The 12,721-nt window shown below is 30.8% G+C and overlaps 1 protein-coding gene across 2 annotated transcripts in view; it reads right to left on the bottom strand.

Moving 5' to 3' along the window:
• Positions 1 to 5,873: 5,873 nt before the first annotated feature.
• Positions 5,874 to 12,721, bottom strand: part of LOC118180983 (protein Wnt-2b-like) — a 200,298-nt gene continuing 193,450 nt past the window's right edge. For both annotated transcript variants that reach the window (XM_035350061.2, XM_085809994.1), the window contains exon 5: positions 5,874 to 12,174. In XM_035350061.2, coding sequence (XP_035205952.1) covers positions 11,973 to 12,174 — 202 coding nt within the window. In that variant the 3' untranslated portion in view covers positions 5,874 to 11,972. The remainder of the gene's footprint in view (positions 12,175 to 12,721) is intronic.

Below are 12,721 nucleotides of genomic sequence, written 5' to 3'. Positions count from 1 at the left end.
CCTTTTTGCAAACAAATATATTTTGTCGACGAAAAAAAAAAAAAAAAAAAAAAAAAAAAAAAAAATTAATCTTAATTTTGAATAAGATTTTCTTTCCGTCAAGTAACTGTATTGATTTTTACCGGAAACTAACTGAGGCAGCACTGTAACGTTTTACATGCATATTACGTCAAACAGTATGTCTTCATTAGAAATTCCTCTACGGAACGCTCCTCTCATAGCAGACAGCTCTGAAATCCATTGCCACATTTAATTAACCTCTCTTTACCTCTCCACATCTCTTTCAAGATCAGTGCAATGCTTCGAAAAAAGCCAACAATTTTTATTTTACACTTACTGAGCAAATAATGCTTGTACATTTGCATAGTTAACTGAGATTTCTAGGTAATAACTCCGTGAGAATATCAGTAAGATTTAATCATTACGGCTTCTAGTTTATTATTAAAAGTTAATTCCAGCTATGTTCAAGTTCGACTGCATTTGTGTTTCTAACACTTTGAACGTAGTTGCTGTATGGAGTTGTTCATCTACAAAGTCTTAAAATGTATTTTTAAAGTGTAACATCTGTTATATTCAGACATAGAGTCAGAATAGCAATGTTCCCGAATGAACATTAATTTACTGATATCATCAGAAGTAACTAATCATTACATTACAATATACAACGCAATGAACGAACTAAGAATTAAGAACTACATTGCAGTTTAGATAGAACAATTTGTAACATAAACATCATCACTGTGTTATGAACCATAAAATAATATTTCAACTTATAGAAGATATGTTTTTTTTCATAAGGATTTACGTTTATATTAAAAAAATTATTGCATATTTTACTTTTAATGTCCCATGGAGGTGAAATAACTAAATAAAAAAATTGCTGGTCTTTTTATTTTTCTATTTATTTCTTTTCAGAATCTGGGCTCTGTGTTTGAGGGAAAAAAAAAATAAATAAATAACTGCTTGAGCCTTGCAAATAAGAGTTTCGTGAAATTACTTGAATATGACGGGATGACCCCCCGGATGAAAAAAAAAACATGTTCTTCGCTTTAGCTGCAGATTTGACACATATTAGATTTTAGTTGCAAGTTTTTAGCACTTTTTCCCCCTCAGGATAGAATATTTGCCAGGTAATCTTCTCGGTTACAGGCGAAAACATCGCGGACGAGAACGACGCGGATGAAACAACGAAAACGAAAACGAAAACGCCGTCACGCAAAATATCGAGGGAGAAAAGAAGGCAAGGAGAAAGCATTGCAGTTCCTAAATTTCGTGGAAAAAAACATCGTGATCGAAAATAAAGCTTATAGAGACATTAGGTATTTTTGGAAGCCTGAGAGATTGAAAAATTAGCAACCGCCTTTGCCGGGAATCGAACCACGGATCTCTGAAATACCGGCCCAGCGTGCAGAACCACTACACCATGAAGGCACGCTAGGAAAGTGGGAGAAATGCCTTATATACTGCCCTTTTTAAAGGTCGACTGGGGTTTTTAGGGGACCCAATCGCCAAATCCTGGGTGTGGAAAATCCTCATCCAACACCCTTTTAGTTTGGGCGCCACTGTAGAGACATTAGGTATTTTTGGAAGCTGGAGAGATTGAAAAATTAGCAACTGTCTTCGCCGGGAATCAAACCACGGATCTCTGGAATACAGAACGTGCGTGCAAAATCACTACACCACGAAGGCACGCTAAGAAAGTAGGAGAAATACCTTATAAGCTGTTTAAAAACTTCGCACTTTAAAAACATCGTACTAAAAATATCCGTGTAAAAAGTAAAGCATCCACAAAGCATCGCGTGACGATAGCATCGCAGAAAAGCGTTTTTCAGGATTTTAATGTTGTAAATGCATACTCGAGTAATGATTTGTGAGTGAAAGAAGGAATAAAGAATATTTTTATTTTTATTTTTTTGAATTAACTAATAAATTTTTGCTGAAAAATGTAAGAAAGAAATTTAAGCATCTAAAAACTGAAAATGAGTTGAACAGTAGTACCACTTATAGCAGTTAACATAGTTTTATAGCTTGATAAGTAATTAAAAATGTTAATAGCAGCAGCTACATGCAGCTACACATCTTCCTTTTTCTAATCACTTTTAGACTGTATTTTTCATGAAAAATTGCCATTAAAACTTTATAAAAGGGATTAATTAATGACCATTATTTTTGACTATTATTATTTTAATTAATAACCTTTATTAGTTAGCTATATAAGTTTCTAATAAGTTAATTCTATTAACTGCTATGCCAAGCCATTATTTTTCTAATAATTTTCACTCTTAGAATGCGTACGTTTCCTTTTTATTTTCTTAGCAAATATTTATTACTTAATTCAAAACTATGAAACATAATTCATTCTTTCGTCTACTCACAAATTATTATCCGAATTTTTAAAGCCCGAAGAAGTATGTCAGAGATGCTATCGTCATGAGATGTTTTGTAGGTGCTTTATTTTTTTACCACAATATTTTTGACGAAACGAAGACGATTTTTTGTACCACAATATTTTAGAACTGCTGTGTTTTCTCCTTGCTTTCTTTTTCCCCCATGATGTTTTGTACGACGGTATTTTCGCTTTGCGTTGTTTTTTTTCCAGAAGTTTTCGTCCATGATGTATTTGCGGTGATGTTTTCGGCGAACATCATTTTCTCAGAACATAAAGTTGGCATAATTGTCAAAACTTTTGCGAATTCTGAAAGAATAGAAGTTATTTCTCGCAAGCTGGCTTGATGGAGAAAAGAGATCATCAATAGGTGGCAGACCTGGTTTTTCTATCATACAAAGTTGGTTAACACAGAATTTGGGTTAGAAAGAGAAAAGACTCATCAGCAACGCAGTTTTTTCTATTTATTCTTTTACATTTTCTTTATAACGTAATTCTGATTTTATTTAATTATAAATATATAGGACTTACGATTTTTTTATGGCTTCGAATTATAAAGAGCTTAAACATGGTGATTGTTGAACAAAATTCTAATCATTTTAAGAAATTTCAAAATGGTATGTCTTTTTATCCCTCAACCAGCAGCTTTACTTTCATGTCAGGAGATAGATTAAAGTTTCAAAAATGTACATAACTATATTTCATCCTATATATTTTGCTCTTACAATATATTGCTTTGACAAATATTTTGTCAAATTGTATTTTGTTTTTGTATTTTGTATTGCTATTTTGTCAAATAACATACTGTTATTTAAAATTGTAAAAGTGTTTTCTTTGCACATACCTAGTTTATGTCATAATTAGTTATTCATGTCCAAATAATTTAACCTTGTATATAATAATCTAATGTGTGTATCGTCTTAAACATGATAATTGTTAAATTGTCCTTTAAAATTATTCATAATTTTTTACAAACTAAAAGTAATTAAAGGGGCATTCAGAAGTTTCTCCCCACCTTTAACAGCAAGGCGAAAGAAATAAGTCGTGGATGGACAAACCCTTTAGTCATCTTATTACTATGAACGATTACTAATGAAAAAAAAAAAAAAAAAAAAAAACACTCTCAAAAACTATGTCGGCGAACAACTATGGTTGCGAAACTATGATGCAGAATGTCATGTAACTCGAAAGACGTGGCTGATCACCTTGACAGTGGTTTTGATGACTCTATATGTCAAAGCTGGCCTTCTGGGCAATTAGAGCATATGCCACGCAACATTTGCTTTCTAGAAGTATCTTCAAAATAGTGTGTTGGAGCAATTACTTTCCACAAGCTCAAAAAATCGCAAAAAGGGCTTTGCTGCTGCTGCAAAAATTTTTAAAAATTGATATAATGAAGCAAATAAGACAAGAATTTCACTGTTATTCTATGTTATTCATATAATAAAATAAAATTAAGAAAAGCAACATTTGAGACTTGGTAAATTAAAATAGTTTTCCTCTCATTTCATACATTAGTAAATTTTAAAATTAAAGTCATGTGAAAAACTCCGTTTGCGTAATCCTTCACATTTGTAAGGCTGTTGTTATTATCTTAATTAACCAGTTACTGTGATTTAGACTTTTCTTCATTATGCCTTTCTGTTTTCCCACCATTTTGAGAGTATTTAAGTCGGGGGTTTTGGGATTGTAAAACAGAGCGTTTTCTGCTTCTCAAAGCCACGTTACCAGGTTTCGCTAGCTCTGATAAAACTGTAATTCTTTGGCTTTATGTTATTGCTGCCGACATTTAAATTGTAACTCCGGTGAGAAAATGTGAGCCAACCTCACGTTAAACCAGCTGTGTAGTCATGGACTACTAGACTTACGATTTTTTATGTTTAATTTTCGAACCTGATCCTTTTTTTTTTGTAACATTGCCACAAATCTGATTTATTTGTAAGCATGAAACGGGCATTTTATGTTCAAGTTCTAATATAATAAAAAGGTTGTTTTAAACCTTTTCAAGACTCTATTGTTACTGCAAAACACGACGTAATTCTCTCTAAGTCTATTAGGAGTTTGATACTACTTTACCAAAGAAAAGAAAACTCTGGAAGTTAACTACAATTTCAGACTCGAACGATAATGTGATTCGCATTACGATATGCTGCACATGCTAAAAACGACGGTTTATTTGCTAATTATTTTGTTAACTGCAGAAATAAAACTTTTGTCTCAAAATGAAAGAATTTAGTAAAACTAAGAATTTTGCTTTTTGTTTAATAAATATTATTTCATTCAGAAATCCTCTTGACTACAGGATTTTTCTAAAATTCCAGTCTGCTAATATGAAAAACTGCTCATTATTTACTTGGTTCAGTTTCATGAAACAGAACTGGAAAGAGAATTTAAATAAATTCTCACTAAAATTATTAAAATTTTGCTTAAAGAAGTTCGAGTTGGATTGAAAATCTATCAAATCAAATTTATCATTCCTTATTTAAAAGATAGTAGAGCAATAATTTTAATTTAGAATCATTACTTAAGAATTTACTTTTAGAGCTCACTTAACTACGGAAGCAAATCCAATTATAGTTTTACTGGAGAAAGAAATCCTTTTGTTTAAGCTTTTAGAGATTAACAATTATGCCCATCGTCATGAAATATTATATTATAGCTCCTGAGATGAACTGTCATACGTTTATCAAAAAAATTAAATCACTAAAAACTTGAGTGCTAAACTTCTCTGAAATGAGTGCTTTGTGAGCTCCAGAAAAGCGAAAACTTTAGTTTTAAGATGATGATGCATGTGCTGATAAATATATATATATTTTTTACTCTTCTTTTAGTGACACTGTATTCTAAGAGTCTTAAAACCGACTGATTTAGGAGCTCGTAAAACTTTGTCTGCATCTCTTCAGTTCAAAAAACTCGCAGGACGAGACAGCTGCTGCTGCAGAGTGAAGGGGGAAAGTGGAAAAGAAAAACTGACTCGGAGGTTAATTAGATCTGGAAAAAACATGAATACTACCGAGCAGGAACTGAGTTAATAAGAAACTTACTATCTTTGCTAAGAAGAGAGAGTTTTTATACATATATATATATATCTTTCTTGCGCATAAAAAATTTTCAGAAAAACTATTATTTGTGAAACATCAACTTGCAAATGTCCAAATACCTGAAGCGCATTTTAACTTGTCTTCGACAATTTCTGTGTAAATGAGTGAGAAACTTCTGTAATTGTGGCAAATCAACATGAAGTTTTTCCTGTTACCGTCACTAGAAAATGCGAGCAATGCGAAGGGAAATTGTGTTTAAGGGATTCCTGCAAACACGAGTAGAAAGACAGCAATTACCCTTTCTAAATGTAGTGCTTTCCCGCTGATAGTAATGTGTCTAAGAATAAACTGAAACGGAGAGGCTGGCATTATCGGTTGATCTTACGACCTCCCACAACTACATTCCTTGCTGATAATGATCTCTTGTAAGGAAAGACACAGCACACTTCCGATCACACGTTTATTCATTCGCTGGTCTATGACGAAGTATACAAACATACGTGTTAAACATGAAATCACAAATCTTTTTACAAAAGGAAAAATTACATTAATGATGCTACTAAATACCTCCAGAAAAAGAGACGACATGCAATATACTGCTTTTCACAAAAGGTAAACATAGATGAATGCTTTCACATTTTCAATAACATAAAATTGTTGATAAATTTAACACAAATGTATGTATGGCACATTTACAGGTAGAATTTAGAAAAAAGGAAAATTTATAACATTTTATTTTTTAGAAGCAAAAAGTAATCACATTTTCATGCAAATGTTTGGAAATATTGCAAAATTAAGACAGAAAACTGTTTTATCAAAAACTTAATAAATAAATATATCGCTTGTGGCGTTGATCGCAAACAGCTAATCCATCTGCAGTTCTATCCAGCAGCAGAAAGGATGTCGAGTTACGTCGTTGTCAAGACCATCAGAATAGGGCTTTCCTAGACTCTGCGCCTTAGTATGTGGCTATGTAAAAAGCTGCTTGTAACGTAATTCAGTTCCCCTGACTCTAGGCTTGAAGCCGTGTTAATAAAATAAAACGCATTGTGTTAGAGTCACAGTTGTAATAATAATATATTATTATCATTATTCGCATATTTAAATTTGGCTTAAATAATTTTTCATTTTATTTTAATTGAAAGCAGCATATTTTTAGTACAATAAAGAAATGTTTATAATTATCATTACTGAACTTAGGAAAACAAGAGAACTCCAAACGGTAAAAATTATGAAGATTATTTTGAAGAAATCATAACTTGTTAAAACATAATTAGATTAGATCTTAAAAATAATTTAGTTTATATGTGCTGTATATTACAAGTAATACATATGAAGTCATATCAGCTGTGTTTAAACGTAAAGCTTAAAAATCTTTATGAGTATTGTTGTTTGGGCAGATTAAGGAGCATCAAAGTGAAACGAGGCAGATTTTCAAGCTCGGAAATTCATTTCAAAAAGGATATTAAATGAAATTAATAATTTGCATTAGTTATTCAAAATTTCAATTTAAAATCGATCACTGTGTTTCAAATACTTTTAGTATTAATACTTACATAATGAATAAAACACCTTAGAACAAAGACCTATAACAATATATATGCAAATAATCCAAAATAAGTATATTATCGCTGACCGAATAGGTTAGCAACTGAGCTTTGACATTTCATTTACTTCCTACTTCAGCAACCGAAGGAGCTGGATGGATGGGATTTCGAGTATTTTTTTCGAAATTTCACGTGAATAGTATGAAAGTATAATATAGTAGTTTTATGAAAGAATCTTTTGAAAACAAGACAGCCGCTGGGTGCTTTGACTCAACAAATAAAATAATGTAAAATGTATAATATAATATGTATAATATGATATGAGCAGAATAAAAATTTCATTTGCTTCATTAGAAGCAAAATTTATCCTAAAAACACTTTGTAAAATAGCAGATTTTAATTTTATATTCACCTATGACAAATGAAAAAAGACAGACGCAGTGAAAAGTCAAAATCTGTAAGACAATGTTCGGAATTTTTTGTCAAATTGACAAAATGATCTAATAAATGACAAACAGTAGTTCGATGTATCCAGTTGTTCTAGGCCTAGTAGCCGCTGAGTAGTTATTTCTGAAATCTAACATTTCTTTCCGGCTGTTAATTGACTTAATTTCATTTAATTTCTGTCATTTTTTTTCCACAAAAAGTAGTTGTAATTCTGTTTTTGCAATTTACTTGGGAACCAGTACCCCCTAGAAAGTCATTCGTTAAATAGCACTGGAGTGCTTTGTTTTAATATTTAATCACTCACCTACAATAATGAATCTATCCTGCTTCAACCAATGCTGCATACAGTGTTTATTCATTTTTTTTAGTTAATTAGTTAAGAGCAAAAAGGGATTAAGAACCCAAAGGGGTTATAAGAACATAGTTATTTTCACAGAAGACCTTTTAAGGGAAACTGACTCATATTCACTTGCTGCGCATTTTCATCTATGTTTGATGACATGATCCTGGTTATTGATGACATTACTTGGTAAGATTATTTGATGATACGATTATTTCCGCTGTCGCAAAATAAGCGGTGCTTAAACACGAGTACATTTTCTCTGACGGTACTTTTTTTCCGGTGCATTCATTTACGCATTCTGCCTTTTTTAAGGTGAAAACTATTAGTTGCTATCTTTTGCAAGGGTAAAACAGAAGATATATTTATTTTAGGCGACGTATAAAGTCTCTGATTTCTTTTGAATCATCTGGCCCTTTATAAGATTATTAGCGCGTTGCACATTTTAATGTATTTAATTATGGCAAAGCACACTAGGGCTATCTGCCTAAGCGGGGATGCCTTCGTGGAGGACTTTCTAAGGGAAACTGGCTCCGAAAATTTTAATGAAAACTTGTTTTATTTTTGGTCAGAAAACTGTATCTCTTTCTTGTATTCAAAAGTAGAATGTAATGTTTTTCGTAACTGCATTCAAGAAGAAAGGCTTCTCATATATATAAACAAGAAAGAAATTGTTTTTTTTTTTCATTTCTGTGGATGTAAACAATTGTGAGCAGAAAATGTCTTTTATGCTGCTAAAATTATCCAAACAAGCAATAAAAAAGTGCAAAAGCTTTGAAAGTTTTTTTTGTTATTTATATCGAATTAGTGCACCTAATATAGAAATTGCTTAAGTGCCTTATGATTCTGTTACATAATTTTTTTTGACTCATATGAAAGAATAAGATTCAGAAAGAGGAATATATACTAAAAGAAATGTTTAAGCAAAATAAAAATGCAAGAAACTGTTAACCAGTGTCATCTTGAAGTATTTTTTATTCTACAATGCTTATCAAATCAATTAAGAAAACAGACATACTTAAAGAAAGCTGCAAAGAAATACATCTTTACTCTTGTAGAATGTTTTATGAAGAATTTTAGCTGCAAGAAGTGCCATACAGTCAAAGACCACAATCTAATTATATAACAAATTACATTTCATGATACGGTTTTCTGATGAAGGAAATAATGAACACGTTTCAAATAAATATACAAGCTTGTTTTAATTAATTTTTAATCGTCAAAATAAGAAGCTTTATTAAATTTTATGAGCGTGTGTAAATTTCTTGTGAAGAAAATTTTAGAATTTTTAAATTCTCATTGTATAATTCTAATACTCGTTTAATTTTTGCAAAAAGCTGGAAGTTTCACTTTCATTTTATTAATAATTTATTACTAATCTTAATATACAAGCTAATTTATTTTCCAATCTTAATGCTTCATTCATCGTAACCAGAAAACTTAATATTGGGTTTCACTTCGTTACGGCATTTACATTTGTTGTTTTCTTCAGCATTAGTATATATCTCTAAGTTACAATTTACGTTTTATTATATTAATATATATCGAGAAACATTAGCAGATTTCATTCCTGTTTTAGAAACGCTTATTAATTAATTAACTTAAAGTAATTTCTTTATGTGTCTTTTAATACTATAAATTTTCCTCCTACTGACTGATTTCTCCCCTCCCCAGTTTATAGTTTTTATGTAATATAATAGTTTTCTTCCGATCTCTAAATTCATTTAACTCTAAGTTTACTTAATTTTCCCAGATTCAATTAAATACTGTAATTATGTTTTACATTTTTAATTTAAATTTTTCATTTAATAAATCTCTAATCAAGCATTGTAACTTTCTTCTTAATAATTCGCGACTGCATTTGACTGCTATATCAATTTAAATGAATCTTGTAAGATTAGAAAGAGAATTAGTTTAGTCTCGAGAATATAATATAGAAATTCTTCTTGAGAATATCTTCGTAAGGAAAACAATTATTAGTCAAATTTAGCGGCGCTGCTAAAAAAAGTCTAAAGAAAAAAATCAGGTTAATAAGGCTGTAGCATATTAAATTGAGCTTATGAGTTTATAAAGCAAAAAAAAAAAAAAAAAAAAAAAAAAAAAAAAAAAAAAAATATGATTATGTTTTAAAAAGGAGTTAGTAACTTTTTTTCCCTAGCAGTTTGTCTGGTTACGAACAATACCCGAACTACAAAATACTTTCAGATTAATGATAATAATTAAAATACTTTAATTATTAGATTATTAGATTAATTAAATTTAAAAAAATTCAGATGCAATACAAATCGAATTACTTGATGTTTAGAGGAGTGAAAACAATGAAGTTTACAGAATCTGAATGATTTTTATTTACATATTAAAATGTTATGCCGCGCCAATTATTTCACGAAAGAATTCTAATTTGCTGACATATATTGTTAATCTGCCCACTTTAAGGTACTCTTGAATATTTCTAAAAAAGTATTAATACGTTTAAGCAATATTTCTAAATATAACATTTGAAATCAAATACTTAAAGTGTTTGAATTCGCAATAGTTTACTTACCAAAAAATATTACATACCCCAAGCTTCACATATTTTAAACTTGAATTTAACTATGTTCTTTAGTTATTTACAACAACGATTCTAATATTAAAACTGAATGAAAACTTAAATATTTTCAAGGAAATTATTACTTCCTGTAGAACAACTTCAAATGTGATCCTTCAGCTTTTGAATGTTTAAAGTCTACAGAGATATATTATTAAACAAAATGCACATAATTATTTGAATGAAAAATATGGTACGTTTAAAGAATAATTTACAACATCATCATGCAAGAAACTCCCCTACTAAGACATAAGGAAAAAATATCTGTTTTTACAGGATATATTCCTTGTTAAAAATATATCATGTCAAATCAGCTGTTTTGTCTAATCGCAACATGACACAATGGATGGGATTTTTACTTTGTGATGGGACTTTTATTTTGTGTTTCATTTTAAACATTTATTGTTTGAAAATGCATATCCTGCAAAACACATTCCTTGTTCATCAGGTTTCAACCACATTACATGCCGTGGAAGCCTCTGCGCTCGGCACGCTTGTTTCTTAATCTTTCCAAAGACAACGCTTCATGTGCTAAGAGTTTTATCTTGAATTCAATACTGGAAGTCTGCAGGAAGTAACTGAGTTTTGAATCTGTATTTTGATTAGGAATTTACTATTTTGTATGTTACACTTCAGACACGTATCCAAAGTCAAATGGATAAATATTTATTCTCAAAATCAACAGCTCTATATATTTCCTAGAAAGTAGTTTTAAACAACAGTAATATTATTTTTCTTAACCTTCTCAAACAGTGTTTGTAGGCAAAAAAAGAAAAATAGATCAGAAAGTACAAGATGCGATAAATTAATCCCTTTAGTATCAAGCATGTTATTCCTAAATAAAAGCTGAGTCACAGCATGAATAAGTACAATTCTGATCGCGTCTTTTGAACCTTAAAGAAGTTACATGGAAACTTTAGGCCAACATATTACTTTCTTTTACTTCTGATTAATATTTTTAACTTTTATTGTAAGTTTTGTATCATTTTCCTAAGGAGTTAAACTTTCTTAAAAAAATCTTCAGAAGATTAAGGATAAACTATTTTTAAGAAGCTAAACTAATATCTCTTACGAAGGATTTATACTTCAGATCCCATCCCTAAGAAAACTCTTAGATACGTATCTGTAGTGCATTACATGATTAAGTACTTAGCCAAAGAAATCTTACAATGTTCTTCACTACCTTTCTGGCTTTCAGGATAATCAAGCGTGTCTTTTTCAATACCCTGATAACTCTGCCATCCACTCATTTCAGGCATGAATCGTTTAAATGGATAGCCGGTGTTCAGGTTACAATCTTTAATTTTAGAATTTCGACTAATGAGACAGTAGTTGATTCCTTCCGCCTTAGAATGCATGTGCGTGCTTCGAATGAAGGAGAAGAAAGTCCCTACGATTGTCGAACAGCTGATGTCGAAACACAAGAGCTCCTTCCTACCAAAAGCATTTTATCACTCGTGTGCTGTTTCTCAGCATAGTTTTTGGACACCCTTAAACTTAGCACAATTGTTTTTTTTTTTTTTTTTTTTTTTTTTGACTCTTTTCTTCTTTTTCTTCTTCTTTTTTATATATTTTTTTATTTTTTGTGCAGAACACCTCGTTTAAACCAGATTTCATCATTTCAGTTACAATAATGTTCCTCCCTTTTAAAACTGCACATTTCGCAGTGGACTCTGCAGCACCAAACGAATTTGCACTGACACTTTTCTTCCACTTCACGAATCACAGTTTGGTAGCCCCTGCCGCAGCACAACAATCTGCAGCCATCCATTCCGTAACTGGTGCTGTTGCATAATCGACCTCGAGTTCCCAAAACACCGATCCTGTTAAGAAAAGATTGAATTAGACAATCATATTCACTATAGAGCATTATTTAAATTGAAAACTGCACATCATAAACTAATTTAAAACAAAATGATAATCAGACGATTTAATTAAAAAATTATCACCTAAAATTAGGAATAGCTAAAACTATCAGTTAAGAGATAACATTTTCAGTAAAGATCGAACACGCAGATTATTTTGTTTATTTTTATATGTTCCTCGGGAAAGAAAAAATAATGCACATTCATTTAAAATTTAAACTGTAACTCAGTAATATGATTTTAAAATAAAATCACTACAGTGCAACTTTATTTTAACCGGGCGAAACACCTAATCATTTTCATTTTTCGCAAAACTTCCGGAAAAACTGCTTTAATAGTTAACCGATATATTAGTAATTTCAAAGAAACTGCATGAAGTAACTGCCCATAGTTAACTGTTTGAATCTCTGCATTGAGTTTGTTCTGCCGCAATTGAAAGTTTTTGCATAGTTATATAGCTCTTCTTTTCCGAAAGTCATCAAAATGTTTAATGCTGTTCATCCAT

This window comes from Stegodyphus dumicola, chromosome X2, assembly GCF_044657685.1.
Source record: "Stegodyphus dumicola isolate Sdum_Otavi_A_Nest chromosome X2, ASM4465768v1".
Lineage (NCBI taxonomy): Eukaryota > Metazoa > Arthropoda > Arachnida > Araneae > Eresidae > Stegodyphus > Stegodyphus dumicola.
This window is presented reverse-complemented; position numbering and strand designations above follow the sequence as displayed.